Source organism: Hibiscus syriacus, unplaced genomic scaffold (assembly GCF_006381635.1).
Source record: "Hibiscus syriacus cultivar Baekdansim isolate YM2019G1 unplaced genomic scaffold, ASM638163v2 tig00005294_pilon, whole genome shotgun sequence".
In the NCBI taxonomy this organism is placed as follows: Eukaryota; Viridiplantae; Streptophyta; class Magnoliopsida; order Malvales; family Malvaceae; genus Hibiscus; species Hibiscus syriacus.
Genome location: NW_024062052.1, coordinates 1,252,816 through 1,269,032, shown reverse-complemented (window position 1 = coordinate 1,269,032; position 16,217 = coordinate 1,252,816). Strand labels below are relative to the sequence as shown.

General features: G+C 30.6%; 1 protein-coding gene and 1 pseudogene across 1 annotated transcript; both read left to right on the top strand.

The window, feature by feature from the left end:
- The first annotated feature begins 6,140 nt into the window (after positions 1-6,140).
- Positions 6,141-12,083, top strand: LOC120199092 (annotated as a pseudogene).
- Positions 12,084-12,639: 556 nt separating this feature from the next.
- On the top strand, positions 12,640-14,557 carry LOC120199035 (phenylacetaldehyde synthase-like). Its single transcript, XM_039200247.1, has 5 exons — positions 12,640-12,727; positions 12,872-13,102; positions 13,256-13,419; positions 13,608-13,759; positions 14,287-14,557. Exons 1-4 carry the CDS (start codon positions 12,640-12,642, stop codon positions 13,725-13,727), a joined length of 603 nt encoding a protein of 200 aa, XP_039056178.1. The 3' UTR covers positions 13,728-13,759; positions 14,287-14,557.
- The last annotated feature ends 1,660 nt before the right edge of the window (positions 14,558-16,217 follow it).

The following is a 16,217-nucleotide window of genomic DNA, read 5'->3' as shown; positions in this document are numbered from 1 at the left end:
CTTGGGGTTTCACATTCTCCATTCCAAACTTTTTGAGCATATATTGAACGTACTTTGCTTGATTAATGAAGATGCCATATTTCTTTTGCTTGATTTAAAGCCCCAAGAAAAATGAAAGCTCCCCCATCATGCTTATCTCAAATTCACCTTGCACTAGCTTTGAAAATTCTTGGCAAAGAGCATCATTAGTAGAACCAAAAAATTATATCATCAACATAAATTTGTACTACTAATAAATCTTTACCTTTTTGTTTTAAAAATAATGTAGTGTCAACCTTCCCTTTTGAAAAACCTTTTTCAATTAAAAAATTTGACAAACGTTCATACCAAGCTCTAGGAGCTTGTTTTAAACCATATAATGTTTTTCAATTTAAAAACACGATTAGGAAAAGCACTTTAAAAAATGCACTTTTAACATCCATTTGGTATAATTTAAATTCATTGAAACTGCAAATGTTAATAACATTCTAATTGCTTCCATCCTAGCTACAGGAGCATATGTTTCATCAAAATATATTCCTTCTTCTTAAGTGTCCCTTGAGCAACAAGTCTAGCCTTGTTCCTCACTATGTTACCACTTTCGCTAGTTTATTCCTAAACACCATTTAGTACCTATAGTAGATTTATTACTTGGTCTTTCAACTAATGTCCATATTTTAATTATCTCAAATTGATTTAACTCTTCTTGCATAGCCATAATCCAATTTTTATTGGTTAATGCTTCTTTAACATTTTTCGGCTCTATGCATGAGATAAATGCAACATAATTACAAATATTCCTAAGAGAAGATCAAGTAGTTACCCCTTTGGATGGATCACCTAAAATCTCATCATCCTTGACATAGTTGTTCTCTCTTGGGTATGTGACTTCCCTTTCTTCAATGGTTAGATTCTTGAAGGCATCTTGAGTTTCCTCATCCTTCACTTCTTCCTTTGATGATGATTCTCCCATGTCATTTGCATTTAATATACCTACATTATCATCAACACAAAAATCCTTCCTTGGAAGGGGATTATCATAGAAAACAACATGGATAGACTCTTCTACCACTAAAGTTCTTTTATTAAATACACGATAAGCTTTAGAATTTAAGGAATAACCCGGAAAAATTCCTTCATCACTTTTAGCATCGAATTTGGCAAGATTGCCTTTATCGTTGTTTAAAACAAAACATTTGCATCCAAAAGGATAAAAATAACTAATGTTAGGCTTTTTATTTTTGAAAATTTCATATGGATTTTTCTTTAAAATAGGCCTAATTATTACTCGGTTAATTACAAAACAAGCGGTATTTGTGGCTTCCGCCCAAAAATATTTTGGCAAATTGTTTTCACAAAGCATGGTTCTAGCCATTTCCTCTAAAGTTCTATTTTTCCTCTCAACAACTCCATTTTGTTGAGGGGTTCTAGGTACTGAAAAATTATGGCTAATCCCATTTGAATTACAAAAATCAGTAAATCCAAGATTTTCAAATTCAGTACCATGATCACTCCTAACACTTGAAATGAAGTAACCTTTTTTTATTTTGGTTTACTTTTGAAAAAGTGATAAAATTTTCTTATGTTTCATCTTTAGTACTTAAAAATAGAACCCAAGTAAATCTAAAATAGTCATCAACCAATACAAAAGCATACTATTTTCCACCCAAGTTAGTTATTCTAATTGGCCCAAAAAGATCTATGTGGATCAATTGTAATATTCTACTAGTTAATACATCATTAATGGATTTAAAGGAAGCTTTATTATGTTTTTCTTTTGCACATGAATCACATATTTTATCAATATTAAATTTCAGTTTTGGCAAGCCTCTTACTAAATTACCTTGATTAAGTTTTTGCAAAACACTCATGATTGTATGTCCTAGTCTCCTATGCCATAACCACCTATCATGTTCATCTTTGGAAACAAGGCATAAATTAGTCATGTTAATAGAATCTAAATGCACCATGTATATGTTCTCTATTCTATGACCAATAAGCATAATCCTATTAGATGCAATGTCAACAACTTTACAACCGTTTGATTCAAACAAGACATTGTATCCTTTATCACACAATTGGCTAATACTTAATAGATTATGCTTTAACCATTTCACATATAACACATTTTCTATTTGTATGGAAGAGGTATTACCTATTGTACCTATACCTTCTATGTAACCTTTTAAGTTGTCTCCAAAGGTTACTACTCCTTCATTTCTGTCGTTAAGCTCTATAAACCAGCTCTTGTCTCCGGTCATATGTCTTGAGCATCCACTATCAAGGTACCATGAATTTGAGCTTGTATTTCGTACCTTGAAGCAATTTTCCTTTTCCTACAATCATAGATTACTTTTTTATTTTTGGTAACCAAATTCTTTTGGGTCCATATTCATTTGTCCCTAAAATCCTAGTCCCCTTGGGTATCCATTTGCTTAGGATATCCTTATCTTTAGTAGTATTGAGTCCTTTAGGAACCCATATACTCCTAATGATCTTACCATGTGAGGTTATTTGGGGACCTCTGTGATTGTAAGTTTTAAAGTTCTTTCTAATATAGTTACATTTTGAATTTTCTCCTTTTTCAAAACGTTTTGATCCAACTCTATCGAAAGAAGCTTTAAGATCATCAATTTTCTTTTGATGATCATCATTAACTCTAGAAAGTAAGTTTTGCAAATCAGAATTTTTCTTTTCAAAATCTTCTATTTTGACTTGCAATTTTAATATTACTTTTGAGTTCACTGTTGGTCTTGTATATGAGATCTTTTTCATCTTTCAATTTTGAAGTATTTTTCTTATATTTTGAAAATAACTTCTCATAATCCGAAGCCAACTCATAATATTCCTCTAATAACTCATCAAAAGAATAATCTTCTAAATTAGATGAGTTAGAGGTTACTTGAGAATCCTCCTCAGTGGCCATTAAGCACAAGTTTGCTACTTCTTGTTCCTCTTCATTGGATGATTCATCATCGCTCCAAGTAGACACGTGTTCTTTATGCTTCTTCTTTGAAAGAACCTTCTTCTTCAATTGTGGGCAATCGTATTTAACATGCCCATGCTTTTTGCATTCATAGCATATGATTGGGTCCTTCTCCTTGGACTCATTTTTGAAGCCTTTATTTCGTTGGAATTTTCTTCCTCTATTGGGCTTCATTAATTTTCTAAGTCTTTTGGCAAGCAATGACATTTCTTCATCCTCGTCATTATCAAAGTTACTCTCATCTTTGGTGGATTTGAGAGCAACATCAATGTTTTTCTTTTTCTTCATCTCTTTCTTTGCATCGTCCTTCTTCTCATGATCTACCTCATCTTGAAGCATCATTTCGTGAGTGAGGAGAGAACCAATGAGCTCATTGAGAGTTAAAGACTTAAGGTCTTTAGCTTCGATAATTGCAGTCTTCTTTGATTGCCAAGCTTTTGGAAGAGAATAAATTATCTTCCTCATAAGTTTCTTATTAGGGATTATTTCTCCGAATCCCTTAAGGCCATTAACAATTACGGAAAATATATCCGTCATAGCTTTGATATCTTCATTTGGTTTCATCCTGAAATTTTCATAGCTATGATTAAGAAGACTAATTTTGGTTTCTTTTACCTTGTCAGTTCCTTCATGTGTAACTTGAAGCTTGTCCCATATCTCCTTGGTGGTTGAAAAAGATGATATTCTTCCGTATTCATCTGGTCCAAGTGCACAAAATAGAATATAGATTGCTTTTGAATTGAGCTGGCATTGTCTCGTCTCTTATTCACTCCACAAATCCATGTCTTTGGATGGTGCAGAGTAACCTTTCATCATGATGTTTCATGCTCCAATATCACTAGCTTGAATGAAGAATTTCATCTTATTCTTCCAATAGGCGTAGTTAGCTCCATTGAAGAAAGGAGGCTTGTTGACGGGTTGAGAATCCAGAACAAAGTCGAAGTTTGATGTAGAGGCCATGGATGACTTAGATAACAATTGAACTATTCTCGGATCTTCTTAAGAGGTGGTAAAACCTTCAAATGAGTCTAGCTTTGATATCAATTGTTGAGTCAATCGATCGGATGAATTATATAAGAGGAGGGTGAATTGGCAATTAAACTTTTGGTGGAAGCTTTGACAAAAAATAGAAATAATTTGCATAGAGATTTAGAGTGGTTTGACTTTCTCAACCAAAGTCTACGTCCACTACCTTACCTATCCGCACTAAGGATTTTCCACAAATTCACTAATTTGTCTTTCTTTTGAGGACAAATAGTAACCTTACAACTCCCTCAAGAATTATACCTCAAATTCTTGACACTCTCTCTCAAAGAGAAAATCACAAATTTTGCAAACTTAGAAGAAAACCTCACAAGGTAAGATTGTTTGCACAATTCTAGAACAAAGAAAGAACACTAAATAATTAAATACAATTGAGAACAAATGGTGTTCTTGAAAGCAAAATGAATATTGAATGGATGTTGGCTTGATTTTCTCAATCAATAAGTTTAAGGTTTTCTCTCTTGTTTGTTTCTCAATTCTTAATCACCAATGGCTTCAACACTTGTTTAAATACCCCTTGAATGAATTATGAATGTTGGGGATGATCATGGAGTCAATAGAGCTATTGTAGTGTGAAATCCACTTGAAAAAAACTACTGGGAGCGTATGGGTATCGATACTCCACTAAGGGGTATCGATACTACCTATATAAAATTCAATATTTCGAACCGTTGCAACTCAACGGTATCGATATTGTCTAAGGAGTATCGATACTACTATGTGTTATAGTATCGATATCGTCCAGTGAGTATCGATACTACTATATAAAGTAGTATCGATACCAAACATGGTATCAGTACCCGTTTTACATTATGTTAAAATTCAGAGTCAAAACCAAAGGGGTAGTACAGGTACCATGACCATGGTATCATTACTACTATATGTAAGGGTATCGATATTGTATGGGGTATCGGTACCCATTTAGCATTCGATGTTTTAGGGGTATCGATAATGTTAAGGCAGTATCGGTATTACCCTATTCAAATCTCAATTTTGACTCGATTGTGGTTCGAAATAATTTGTAAAAATTATTTCAAAAATATTTATAGTGTAAATCTCAATTTTTAGTTTAGTAAGGAGTAAAAATTGATATTTGAAAACTTTGAGTAATATTTGTGATATTCAAGTAATTGAATCGAATATAATATTTAAATTGAAAATAAAATCTTAACATTAATTAACAATTTATTTGTTATATCAAAATATCAAAATGTTTTCAACACATATTAAAACGCAATTGGATATATTGTAGATATTCATAACATTATAAATAATTAATTTATTTTGTTATCGTTGGATTATCTAAGGCCCCATTAGCTTAAACTTTGGTAACATTTTAGGTGTAGCCTAATATGTTAATAATATTTATAACAAAATAAGTAATTAACTTTTGTTATCGTGAGATTTCTAAGGCCCCATCAGCTTAATCTCTGTTAACATTTTAGGCGCAATTTAATATGTTAATAAAATTTATAACAAAATAAGTTAATTACTTATTTTGTTACTGTGAGATTTCTAATGTCTCATCATCTTTAACTTTGGTAACATTTTAGGTGCAACCTAATATGTTAATAATATTTATAATAAAATAAGTAATTAACTTTTTTTTATCGTAGAATTTCTAAGCCTCCATCAGCTTAAACTTTGTTAACATTTTACGTGTAACCTATTATGTTAATAATATTTATAATAAAATAAGTAATTAAACTATTTTGTTATCGAGAGATTTCTAAGGCTCCATCAACTTAAACTCTCATAACATATTAGGTGCAACCTCGTATTAATAACAAAATAAGTAACTAGCTTATTTTCTTATCGTTTATAAGATTTTAGGCGCAACCTGCTATGTTACTATGATAGATAACGCTTCTAGAAATTAACCTAAATTATTAAAGTCTATATTTTATTTGCCCATTTTACATACAACGATAACATTTTCGGTTATTACTATTGTTATTATCAATACAAATAGCATTTTCGGTAACGCTTTTAATCGGTTACCTTTTTAACTAGTCATACCATTTATTAGTCGTTTTAATCACTCACAAAAGAACCTCCCATATATTGTAGATTATAGTTGTAAGTAATTTCATCTTTTTGGAGGTTCAGGTTTCCTATTTTCAAAATTACCCTTAGGGTTTTTTTCTTTGCTCGCTCTTCTTTAGCAATAAATATGAAGAAGCCTCCAATTTCGTCGAATTACTCTCCCAACAATTTCTTATAACTAATTAGGGACGTAAAATCAGGTAATTGTTTATGTTTTAGTCAGATTCTGTGAGGTCGTGTAAAATCGGATACATGTCAGGTAAATTTGATGGTTTGACTCGGATCAGGTCGAGTCCAGGTCAAATCAGTTCGAGTCATTTTCAGGTTGATTTGACACCAGGTTCAGGTCGAGTTACTTTCAGTTTTGATCGATGTCAGTTCAGGTCTGGAGCAGTTAAAGACCAGATTAATTCATGTTCGGATAGACTTCAAGCGAGTCTCGTTTAGATCGGGTTATATCATTAGCAGATTAAATTCAGGTTGGATCTTTCTTAGATACGGATTGAGTTCAAATTGGGTCAATTTTTATTTTTGGATTAATTATTTTCGTCTTTCGCTAACGTTGAATTGCAATTTATAATTGTACATGATCTATAGTATATTACTAAGAATATAAATAATCATGGATCAATTTTATGAAAAATATAAAATTAAGGATTAAATTGAACGAATATGAAATTACAAGTAAAATTTTAAATAAATTTAACAACATGCGATGAGAGACTAAATCAAAATAATTTTAAAATCTGAGGTTGAAATTAATATAAAAAAGTACTAAATTATACACATTTTAAAAGTTATGGGCCAATTAAAAAATATAAATACGTAATAAGTATGGTTCAATTTCAAATGCAAATATAATTTTAAAGACTAAATTGAACAAATATAAAATTACAAATAAAAATTTAAATAAATTAAACAAACAAAGGGATAAAATCGAAATAATTTTAAAATGTGAAGAAAAACTGTAAAATGGACTAAATTGCATTCATTTCAAAAGTTGAGAAAATTTTGAAACAATTATAATATATATGTTCCAAACTAATTAGAATGGACCAAATTCATATGCAACTATAAATTTAATGACTAAGTTGAATAAATATGAAAATGAACGAATTAAAATTTAAATAAAGTAAATAACACAAAATAATGAAATCAAAATAATTGTAAAATGTGAAGCAAATATGAAAAAATAGAGTAAATTGCATTCATCTCATTTCAAAAGTTAAGAAAAAAATTAAAAAAATATATAATATATTAATATATATATATATAACATATATAAACTATATAGTTTATATTTATAGTTTTATATAATGTATATAGTTTATATTTATAATTTTATATTGTATATAAACTATTTAGCGTATATATATAAACTATATAGTTTATATAAACTATATAGTTTATATAAACTATATAGTATATAAACTATATAGTATACATAAACTATATAGTATATATAAATTATATATTATATAGTTCATTAGTATATATAAACTATATGGTATATATAAACTATATATTATATAGTTCATTAGTATATATAAACTATATGGTATATAAAAACTACATATTATATAGTTCATTAGTATATATAAACTATATAATATATAAACTATATGGTATATACAAACTATATATTATATAGTTCATTAGTATATATAAACTATATAGTATATATAAACTATATATTATATAGTTCATTAGTATATATAAACTAATAGTATAAATTAATAATGACCATTAGATTAAAAAAATTAATTATGACCATTAAATTAGTTTTATTAAATAATTTATTTATTGATTATTAATTTTACTAGATTAAAAATTAGGTTATATAAAATATCAATAAGTTTATATTGTTATTATAATGTATAAATGATTAATAATTTAAATATAATTTAACTTAAAATTTAATTTATGTATATATACATGGTTTTATTTACTATAACATTGGAATATGGTATTAAAAATTTAGTTATCATTTTTTTAAAAAGAGTTAACATTCATTTTTTTATTATTGTTTAATTTTTAAATGAATGAAAATATCCTTTATTATTTCAAATTTCAAGATATAATTTTTTTTGTCTTCTTTTTTGTTTGGTTGTTTATCTTCTTTAAGTTGAGGACTTCAATCAAGTTATTCAGTATTTAATTTTTAATTTCATTTTAGTTGAAGTAAGTAGTAAAATATTATAACTGATATATATTTTTTTAAATGCCTCTCAAACAAATAATGTTGAGTTCCACCATTGAAGGTCATAACGTTAGAAACGTTATTTTAAATAAAATTATTTAAACATATAAAATAAATTTAAGGTATAATTTAGATAATTATTTTTATATTAATTCAAAGATAGGTGAAGGGAATTTTTTATTAAAACTAAAAAAGGGGTCATTGTCTATAATCGTTGGCCCTGTTTTATACCATAATCGCCCTCGCTTTGAAAGTATTCCAACGCGCCGTCAACTTTCCTTGGGCTCCATCAGCTCCAATTTGACAATTTATTAGTATTTCTCACGCGCTTTGTAATAAAAATCTGAGCACTCTAAGACCGTAACGCGGATTAAATTCCAGATTTACCCTTCCAAAATTTAGCTTCCTGCCAATTGCAAAATTGATCCTCGCCAAAATCAACCTTGGGACCCGCCAGTTTTGCCCTTGCTCTCTACTAGTTGCCTGGCAACTCGGTGTCGTTTTGCACTCTAAAATGTCATTTCTAAATTATTATACAATTACTTTAATTCATACATACCATATAATAATTATGTGATTAATATTCTGGGTAAAATATATAAATGATACCTCAATTATAGGACGCTTTTTATTGAGTTTCTCAACTATTAAAAGTAACAAAATAATTCATCAATTAGAGGATGTTGTTTTGTTGAGTCATTGACTATTAAAAATTATAAAACGGTAACTTAACTATTTATATGTTCCAAACTAATCCTTTTTCGTTAAAAATTGAAGGTTGTCTAAATTGAATGTTAACTTGTTGATTATAATATGATAAAATTATATTTTTAATGATGTTTATTGTCACCGTTGTTGGGACACTAGGATCCTCAATTTAAATTAATTTAATTTAGTTCCAATTCAATATTAATTTTAAATTAAAACTTTTAATTGTTTCAAATTAATCTTCATGCGTATTTTAATTGCTTTTAATTTCAGCTTGCAATTTTTTATTTGTTTAATTTAGTCATAGGATAGTTTCTAAACACTTAGTTAAGCCCCTTAAGTTTAAATTTATTTTATTTTAATCCTTTACTTATATTAATTATTTTATTTAAATTATTAATCATTTATACATTATAATAACGATATAAACTTATTGATATTTTATACAATCTAATTTTTAATCTAGTAAAATTAATAATCAATAAATAAATCATTTAATAAAACTAATTTATTGGTCATAATTAATTTTTTTTATCTAATGATCAAAATTAATATAGAAAATAAATTTATTCTAACTATATAGTATATATAAACTATATGGTATATATAAACTATATATTATATAGTTCATTAGTATATATAAATTATATAGTATATATAAACTATATATTATATAATTCATTAATTTTAAATGGTCATTTAATAAACTATATAGTATATATAAATTAATCTAACTTGTAATCATTATAATTAATTTAATTAATAATTTTCAATACATAAATTACTTAATAAAATAAAATTAATGATTATATTAAAGATTTATAAATCATAATATAAGAATTATAATTAATAAAATAAATATATTTATTAATTTAATTATTATAATTAATATTTTATTATAACATTTAAAAATTAATCATACTATACTAATTAGTATTATTATAAACTCAAAATCTCAAAATTTTATTAAAATCTTATAATTTCATCAATAATAATATAAAAGTCAGGTAAATGTCATATAAAGTCAATAACAAGTTGGGTCATTTACACGTCAGGTTGAAAACATCAGTAATACTAGTTATTTACTAGGTCAATTTCAAGTTCATGTATCATATTTTCGGAATAATTCGGGTTCATATCGTTCTCATGTCTGGTGCAATTTGAGTTTGGATCCATAATTTTTAGGTCTAATTTAAATTCAGATCAACCCCAATTTCGACTCAAATCGATTTCGGATCATCGCAACCCATATCAAAATTATTTTTGACTCAATCGGTTTTAATCAATTTTACTATAAGATCAGCTTTTTACACCCCTGTAACTAATTTCTAAACACGCTGAATATGACGGAATCCGGGGTCGGAGAAGGCCCGGCATTGATAAATCTACTAGCGGCTTGCGACAAGTCGAGCCGAGACAGAGCCGTAAGGTCTCTCCTCAATTCGTGGCTTCCTTCACGGAGTGAAATCTCCGATGAAGAGATGAAGAAGCTCTGGAAAGGTCTCTTCTATTGCGTTTGGCACGCCGACAAGATGCCGGCTCAGTCCGACCTCATCGAAAAGCTTTCCTCGGTTCTTCCGAAGCTCGAACCTAGTCTACCTCTCCAATATTTCTCTGTTTTCCTTCTTACAATGCGTCGCGAGTGGCCCGGGATTGACAATTTAAGGTTAGATAAGTTTTACCCCCTTAATTCGTAGGTTTTTGAGTCGCTTTTTTTGTTATGTTGAAGAAACGGTCGTGGGATTTGGAGTTTACGCTTCGTTCGATTAGGGTGTTTGTTGATAGAACATTTTTAGCTGATGATAAGTTTCAAGGGAATGGCGTTAATTATCACATTGCTTCAGTTTTTCTCGAGGAAATAAAGCCCTTTCTTCCAATAAGAAAAGAGGTTGTTGAGGTTCTGTTGGAACCATTAGTTGGAATCTTGGGGAAAGTGGATGATAAGATTTTGGTTGGGAAGATAAGAAGTAATGTGTTTGATGTGTTTGTTAAAATGGGAAGGAGATTGCTGGAACTTAAGAGGTCTGGGGACAATGTTGATGATGACGACGATGTGGTTATGTTGGGGACCATTTGTTTGGTGATGGGTTCTCCGCGAAGTTTTATGAATTGGGTTCTTCAGTGGATTGCTGTCAGGGCAATAGGAAGACTGTGTTAGCTCTACATGAGGAATTCTTGAAGTTGAAGAAGGATTTGACGTCATTGGGTATTGATATTTCGATTCCTGAGATTAATGAAGACAGTGAAGAAGATGAGGTGCCTGAATTAATACCTATTGCTAGTGAGGTGGATGTTTCTAATGATGTTTCAGAGGGAATTAATATTAACGGTTCTGCAAAGAAGGCGGTGAAGAAAAGCAAAAAGGTCAAAACGGCATCTGGGGGCAGTGGTAAAAAGACTAAGAAAAGCAAGGAAGCTGCATGTAGCTCTGCAGATCAAGAGAATGATGTTACCTGCAGAGGATACCAGTTCTAATATCAAGCAGAATGGTGATGGGGATTCTATAACATTTACTGAATCAGTGGTTTCTAACCTTCAGCTCCAGTTTGAGAAGGTTGCTGCAGAAGTAGGTTAGAATGGTGATGCTGCAAGTGCTTGTGATTTGCCAAAAGTTAATGGTGCTGTCTCCAAGAAGAGAAAGAGAGCAAAGAGTATGGATGACCAAAAATTTCAGAATGGGCATCTAACCAGTGAAGCTGATGTTGAAGACGGTGGAACTATGAAAACTTGAGAAAATAGCATGAAGAGGGTACGATTTTCAATGAAAAACAACTTGGTTTGGAAGCCCCACGGTCCATTACCTCCATTAAGTTTGAGGTTACCTTCCTCTGTTACTCCTAGAGGAAGTGCACTTAAGCAAGGGATACGTCCAGGTCCTATAAGGGAAATGCAGGCTGTGACTGAAGTCAAAGAAAGCTAAAACTGTGAAGAAGGTTCGGAAAAAAGTGATAAAGAATACATATCCTCTAGTAAAATGCACGAAGAAATTAAAATCTACGTCCTCTTAGCAGAGTTTGATTTATGAGTTTCTTCTAAATTTGGTAATTGTTGTCTTGTTTTTCACAGTTTCCATAACATTATGCTATATTTACCATGGTAGAGCTTTTGGTCTTTGAATTCAGAAGTTGATTGTGCTAAGGTGATTTATATCCATGAACTTTTGATTGAATTATATTCTTTGCTTTCTGGTGGACTGTATTATCATTGCTGCTCAAGTTTTCTAGCATTCATTTGTTGCTTTATGTTTTTCTTGTATCTGTGATATTATTTGACTAATTTAGGAATTGAGCAAAAGAATTCATCTCTGAATAATGTCTGACACGGTAGGGGTGAAAACGAGCCGAGTCGAGCTCAAGTATTGCTGAGCTCGACTCGAACTCGAAAACTTTAAACGTAGGCTCGACTCGAAAACTCGCGAGCTAAAAAATATGAAGCTCAGCTCGAACTCGAAATATATTATTAAAACTCAACTCGAACTCGAAAAGGCTCGAACTCAAAAAATTTCAGGAGCTCGATTGAAGCTCGAGACTCGAGCTCGATTGAAGCTCGAGACTCGAGCTCGATTGAAGCTCAAATTTGAGCTCGATTCAAGCTCGAGGTGGGGTTAATTTTCATTTGTTGAAACCCGTCCCCTTTTATACACTCGACTTTACCCCTTATTCCCCAAGAACCACCGATGTGGGATATCAACTCACATGACCAACTCAAGTTCAACGCTTTGGAGCATCTGAAGGAAAGGCATTTTATCTTTCAAGCTAAATATCGTATACTGTGCATCTTCTTCTTCCTCCTCTTCTTCTCTCCCGAAACTCGACAGCTCTGAGTTAATAAATCCTGGTTCCCCTAAATAAATACTCTAGTTATTGCATTGTATTCTTTTTCATGAATAAATATTCTTCTGATTGCAGACATTCAGGCAAATATATTGCCAGAGGTTACTCACTGGCAGAGCCCAAATTATTTTGCATACTATCCTTCCAATAGCAGTGTTGCTGGATTTTTGGGAGAAATGCTTAGTACTGGTATCAATATTGTTGGTTTCAGTTGGATTACATCTCCTGCTGCAACTGAGCTCGAAATGATTGTTTTGGATTGGCTTGCTAAGATGCTTAAGCTACCTGAAGATTTCCTTTCAGCAGGCAAGGACTTGGGATTTCTTTTATTTAAAAAATTCTGATATAGAATGCAATTTTGGGTCGAGGCATTTTCATTGAATTCTTTCTAGCACCACAAGAATGAAAGTGTAAAATATCTCTAAAGTTTATGGAATGAGATCAGTAACTGTGTCGCAGGACAAGGTGGCAGAGTGATTCAGGGCACGGCAAGTGAAGCTGTTCTAGTTGTATTATTGGCTGCCCGTGACAATGTTTTGAGGGTGGTTGGAAAAGATGCGCTTGAAAAGCTTGTAGTTTATGCATCCGATCAAACACATTCTTCCTTGCAAAAAGCCTGCCAGGTATCCATGTGAATTAGGGTCCATCTCTAGTTTTATTTCTTTACTCCTTTATGTGAGATTAATGAGAATCTGATGATGTTCAAATGGTGTACGATTACTTGATCTATGTATATTATTTAGCCACTGTAGTAAATACTCATGTTGTCTGTTTGAGCTAATCGAATCACATATTTACCATTCAATGGCAGATAGCAGGAATCCATCCTGAGAATTGTAGGCTGCAAAAGGCAAACTCTTCTACCAACTATGCACTTTCACCAGAGTTGCTGAGTGAAACAATTTCACATGACCTTACCATTGGTTTCTAACTAATTTTGATTGTTCAGCACTTTGGGTAAAGGTATGCCATCTCTACTTGTTTGCATATAGCAACAAAAGTAAAATTCCTGTTCACTACCCTTTGCATTTTGTCTGCATATTGGTTGACAATCTGATTTATGTACATTATCATTGTGGTAATTTCTTTTTAAGTTTCACTAAGATAAATTACTGCAAAGTTTGCTTTCAATTCGTGTAACTACTGACATGAATCTGTATGTGCTGTTTATATATCTGACCCAAGGCCTGCATGCTTCAGTTGGCTAGTTTCAAACTTGTCTGATGTGCGTGGTTTGTGAATTGTTCGACTTATCTGCGCTTCACCTAGTAATATATTATATTATACTGGTTTTGGATGATTGGGATGCTTCATTGACCAACGAAATAGCAGATGCTTCATTGACCAACGAAATAGCAGAGGTGTATATACGTATGAACTAGCAAAACTGTCTCATCAATATGTCATAATAATTATTGGTTTCGTAAACATGTTTTAGCAAATGCCCTTCATGCTAAATGCTCATATTTCATTGTTACTCCCTTTGACAGGATAGAAGTGCTTTGGTTCAGGCCCTCTCTACAAATCCAGAGTATCTGAAGAATAAGGTTAAGTGTTGTTCTATGTTGAGGGAAGTTTTGATTTCATCCAAATCTGGATAAGCCTTTGGTTACCTTTTTGTAAATTGGTTGTGCACACCAGATATATAAGATATATTTGTTTCAGAATGTGACCGACTCTGAACGAGTCAGGACCCTGTTTCTTATGTACACTCGTAAATCTTCTAAATCAGCGGCAGCTTGTCTGCTGGAGACATGAGGATTGGTGACTTTCTTAAATTTCAGGGATTTGAAGTTTTCTATTTGAAAATTTGAAGAATAAGAAGTATTATTTCGAAAATACAAATAACATATTTCAAAATTAGTATTGTTGGACAATCGTTAGAATAGATCGAAATATTAGTATATCAAAATTTTGAATGGATTTTCATCGATTTTGAGTGAATTTCATAGAAAATATTCCTATGAGAATAAAGAAGAGTAAAATACGAATGTTTTGACACCGATGGTGATTGTATGATATTGATGCTAACCTGTTAACTAAGGTATGATAAAATATGATCTCATCGTTGTAGTTGTATTTGTACATCAAATCTCTGTTTACATTATGTCGTCGAGTTAGTTCTTGAAATATTATGTTGGTGAGTCAGTGCTTGAAAGCAATGACGGTGTCGATAGTCATCATAAAGATATGATAAAATCATGTATCAATCAGCAAGTTGTGTATATTTATTTTGCATGTTAATATGTTTATGTATAAGTATGCGAATGATTTATTTAGGAGTCACATAACATCATTTTGCATAATTTGTATATTACCTTCATGTGCATAACTTAACCCCTATCATATAATTAGGTTTAGGGTTTAGTATTTAGGGTTTAGGGTTTTATGTTTAGGTTTAGGGTTCATTATAAATACATTAATTAATCGACTTGGTACCGATTTATGAGGTAAGTACAATATAGTATCTTGATATTACATGCTCAAACCCTTGACATTTATGATATTTGAACCCGAAACCTCAAATTATAACAACAATTTAAAAAATTAGTTATTAAAAATATTATCATTAGAAATATATTAAATATTTTTCATTAGATAAATAATTTTTATTAATTTAAAATAAATATAAGAATATTTATTCAAAAATAATTTTTAACTATTTTCAATTTTTCTATTGTTAGGCTGCTTTTTATTATTTTTTATTTTATTTTTCTACATTGTCAAGTATTTATGCAGTAAAAAGTTAAAAAAGAAAGAAAAAAATCAACCAAATACGTGTAATCTAACATTTGTTTAATTAAATGAGCTTTTATTTTTCTTTTAGTAATATATAATGTAACAATTGAATTTGGACTAATTAATTAAAAAAATTAAAATTTGAGGGTAGTTGTATTATAGAATTTTTAATATATTTTTAAAATTTTATAATTATCAATAATATATTTTTAATATTGTAATTTTAAAAAATTTAAAATTATAATATGACATTTTTTTCGAGTTGCTCACGAGCTTTTCGAGTCGAATATCGAGTAGCTCGTTTCGGCTCGTTAAGAACTCGAGTCGAGCTCGAGCTCGAGTCAAATTCATTCGATCCGAGTATTTATCGAGCCTTGATCAAGTCGATCTCGAGTAGCTCGCGGTCTGTCTCGTCTTATTTACAGCCCTACCGACACCTACAAAAATATGAGCATTGAGCAGACTGCAGAGCACACATAGTATTTGGAAGGGGAATTGGTGAGCAGTCTTTCAATTCATGTATATCATTATTTACATCATCTTAGGTGATCATATACGGGGACGGACACATGATTCTATGTTAAATGTGTGAATTTAGGAAATTATATTAGATATTTAGGGTATAAAATTATAAAATTTTAGAGGTAGTAAAATTAGATCATCAATAGAAAATATAAAGAAA

Bases quoted from the DNA above. Each gene is read 5' to 3' on its own strand.
- LOC120199035 (XM_039200247.1), top strand. From the start codon at position 12,640: ATGTGGGATATCAACTCACATGACCAACTCAAGTTCAACGCTTTGGAG. The intron at 12,728-12,871 runs GTATACTGTGCA...TTCTGATTGCAG, and splicing joins TATCTTTCAAGCTAAATATC to ACATTCAGGCAAATATATTG. The intron at 13,420-13,607 runs GTATCCATGTGA...ATTCAATGGCAG, and splicing joins CCTTGCAAAAAGCCTGCCAG to ATAGCAGGAATCCATCCTGA.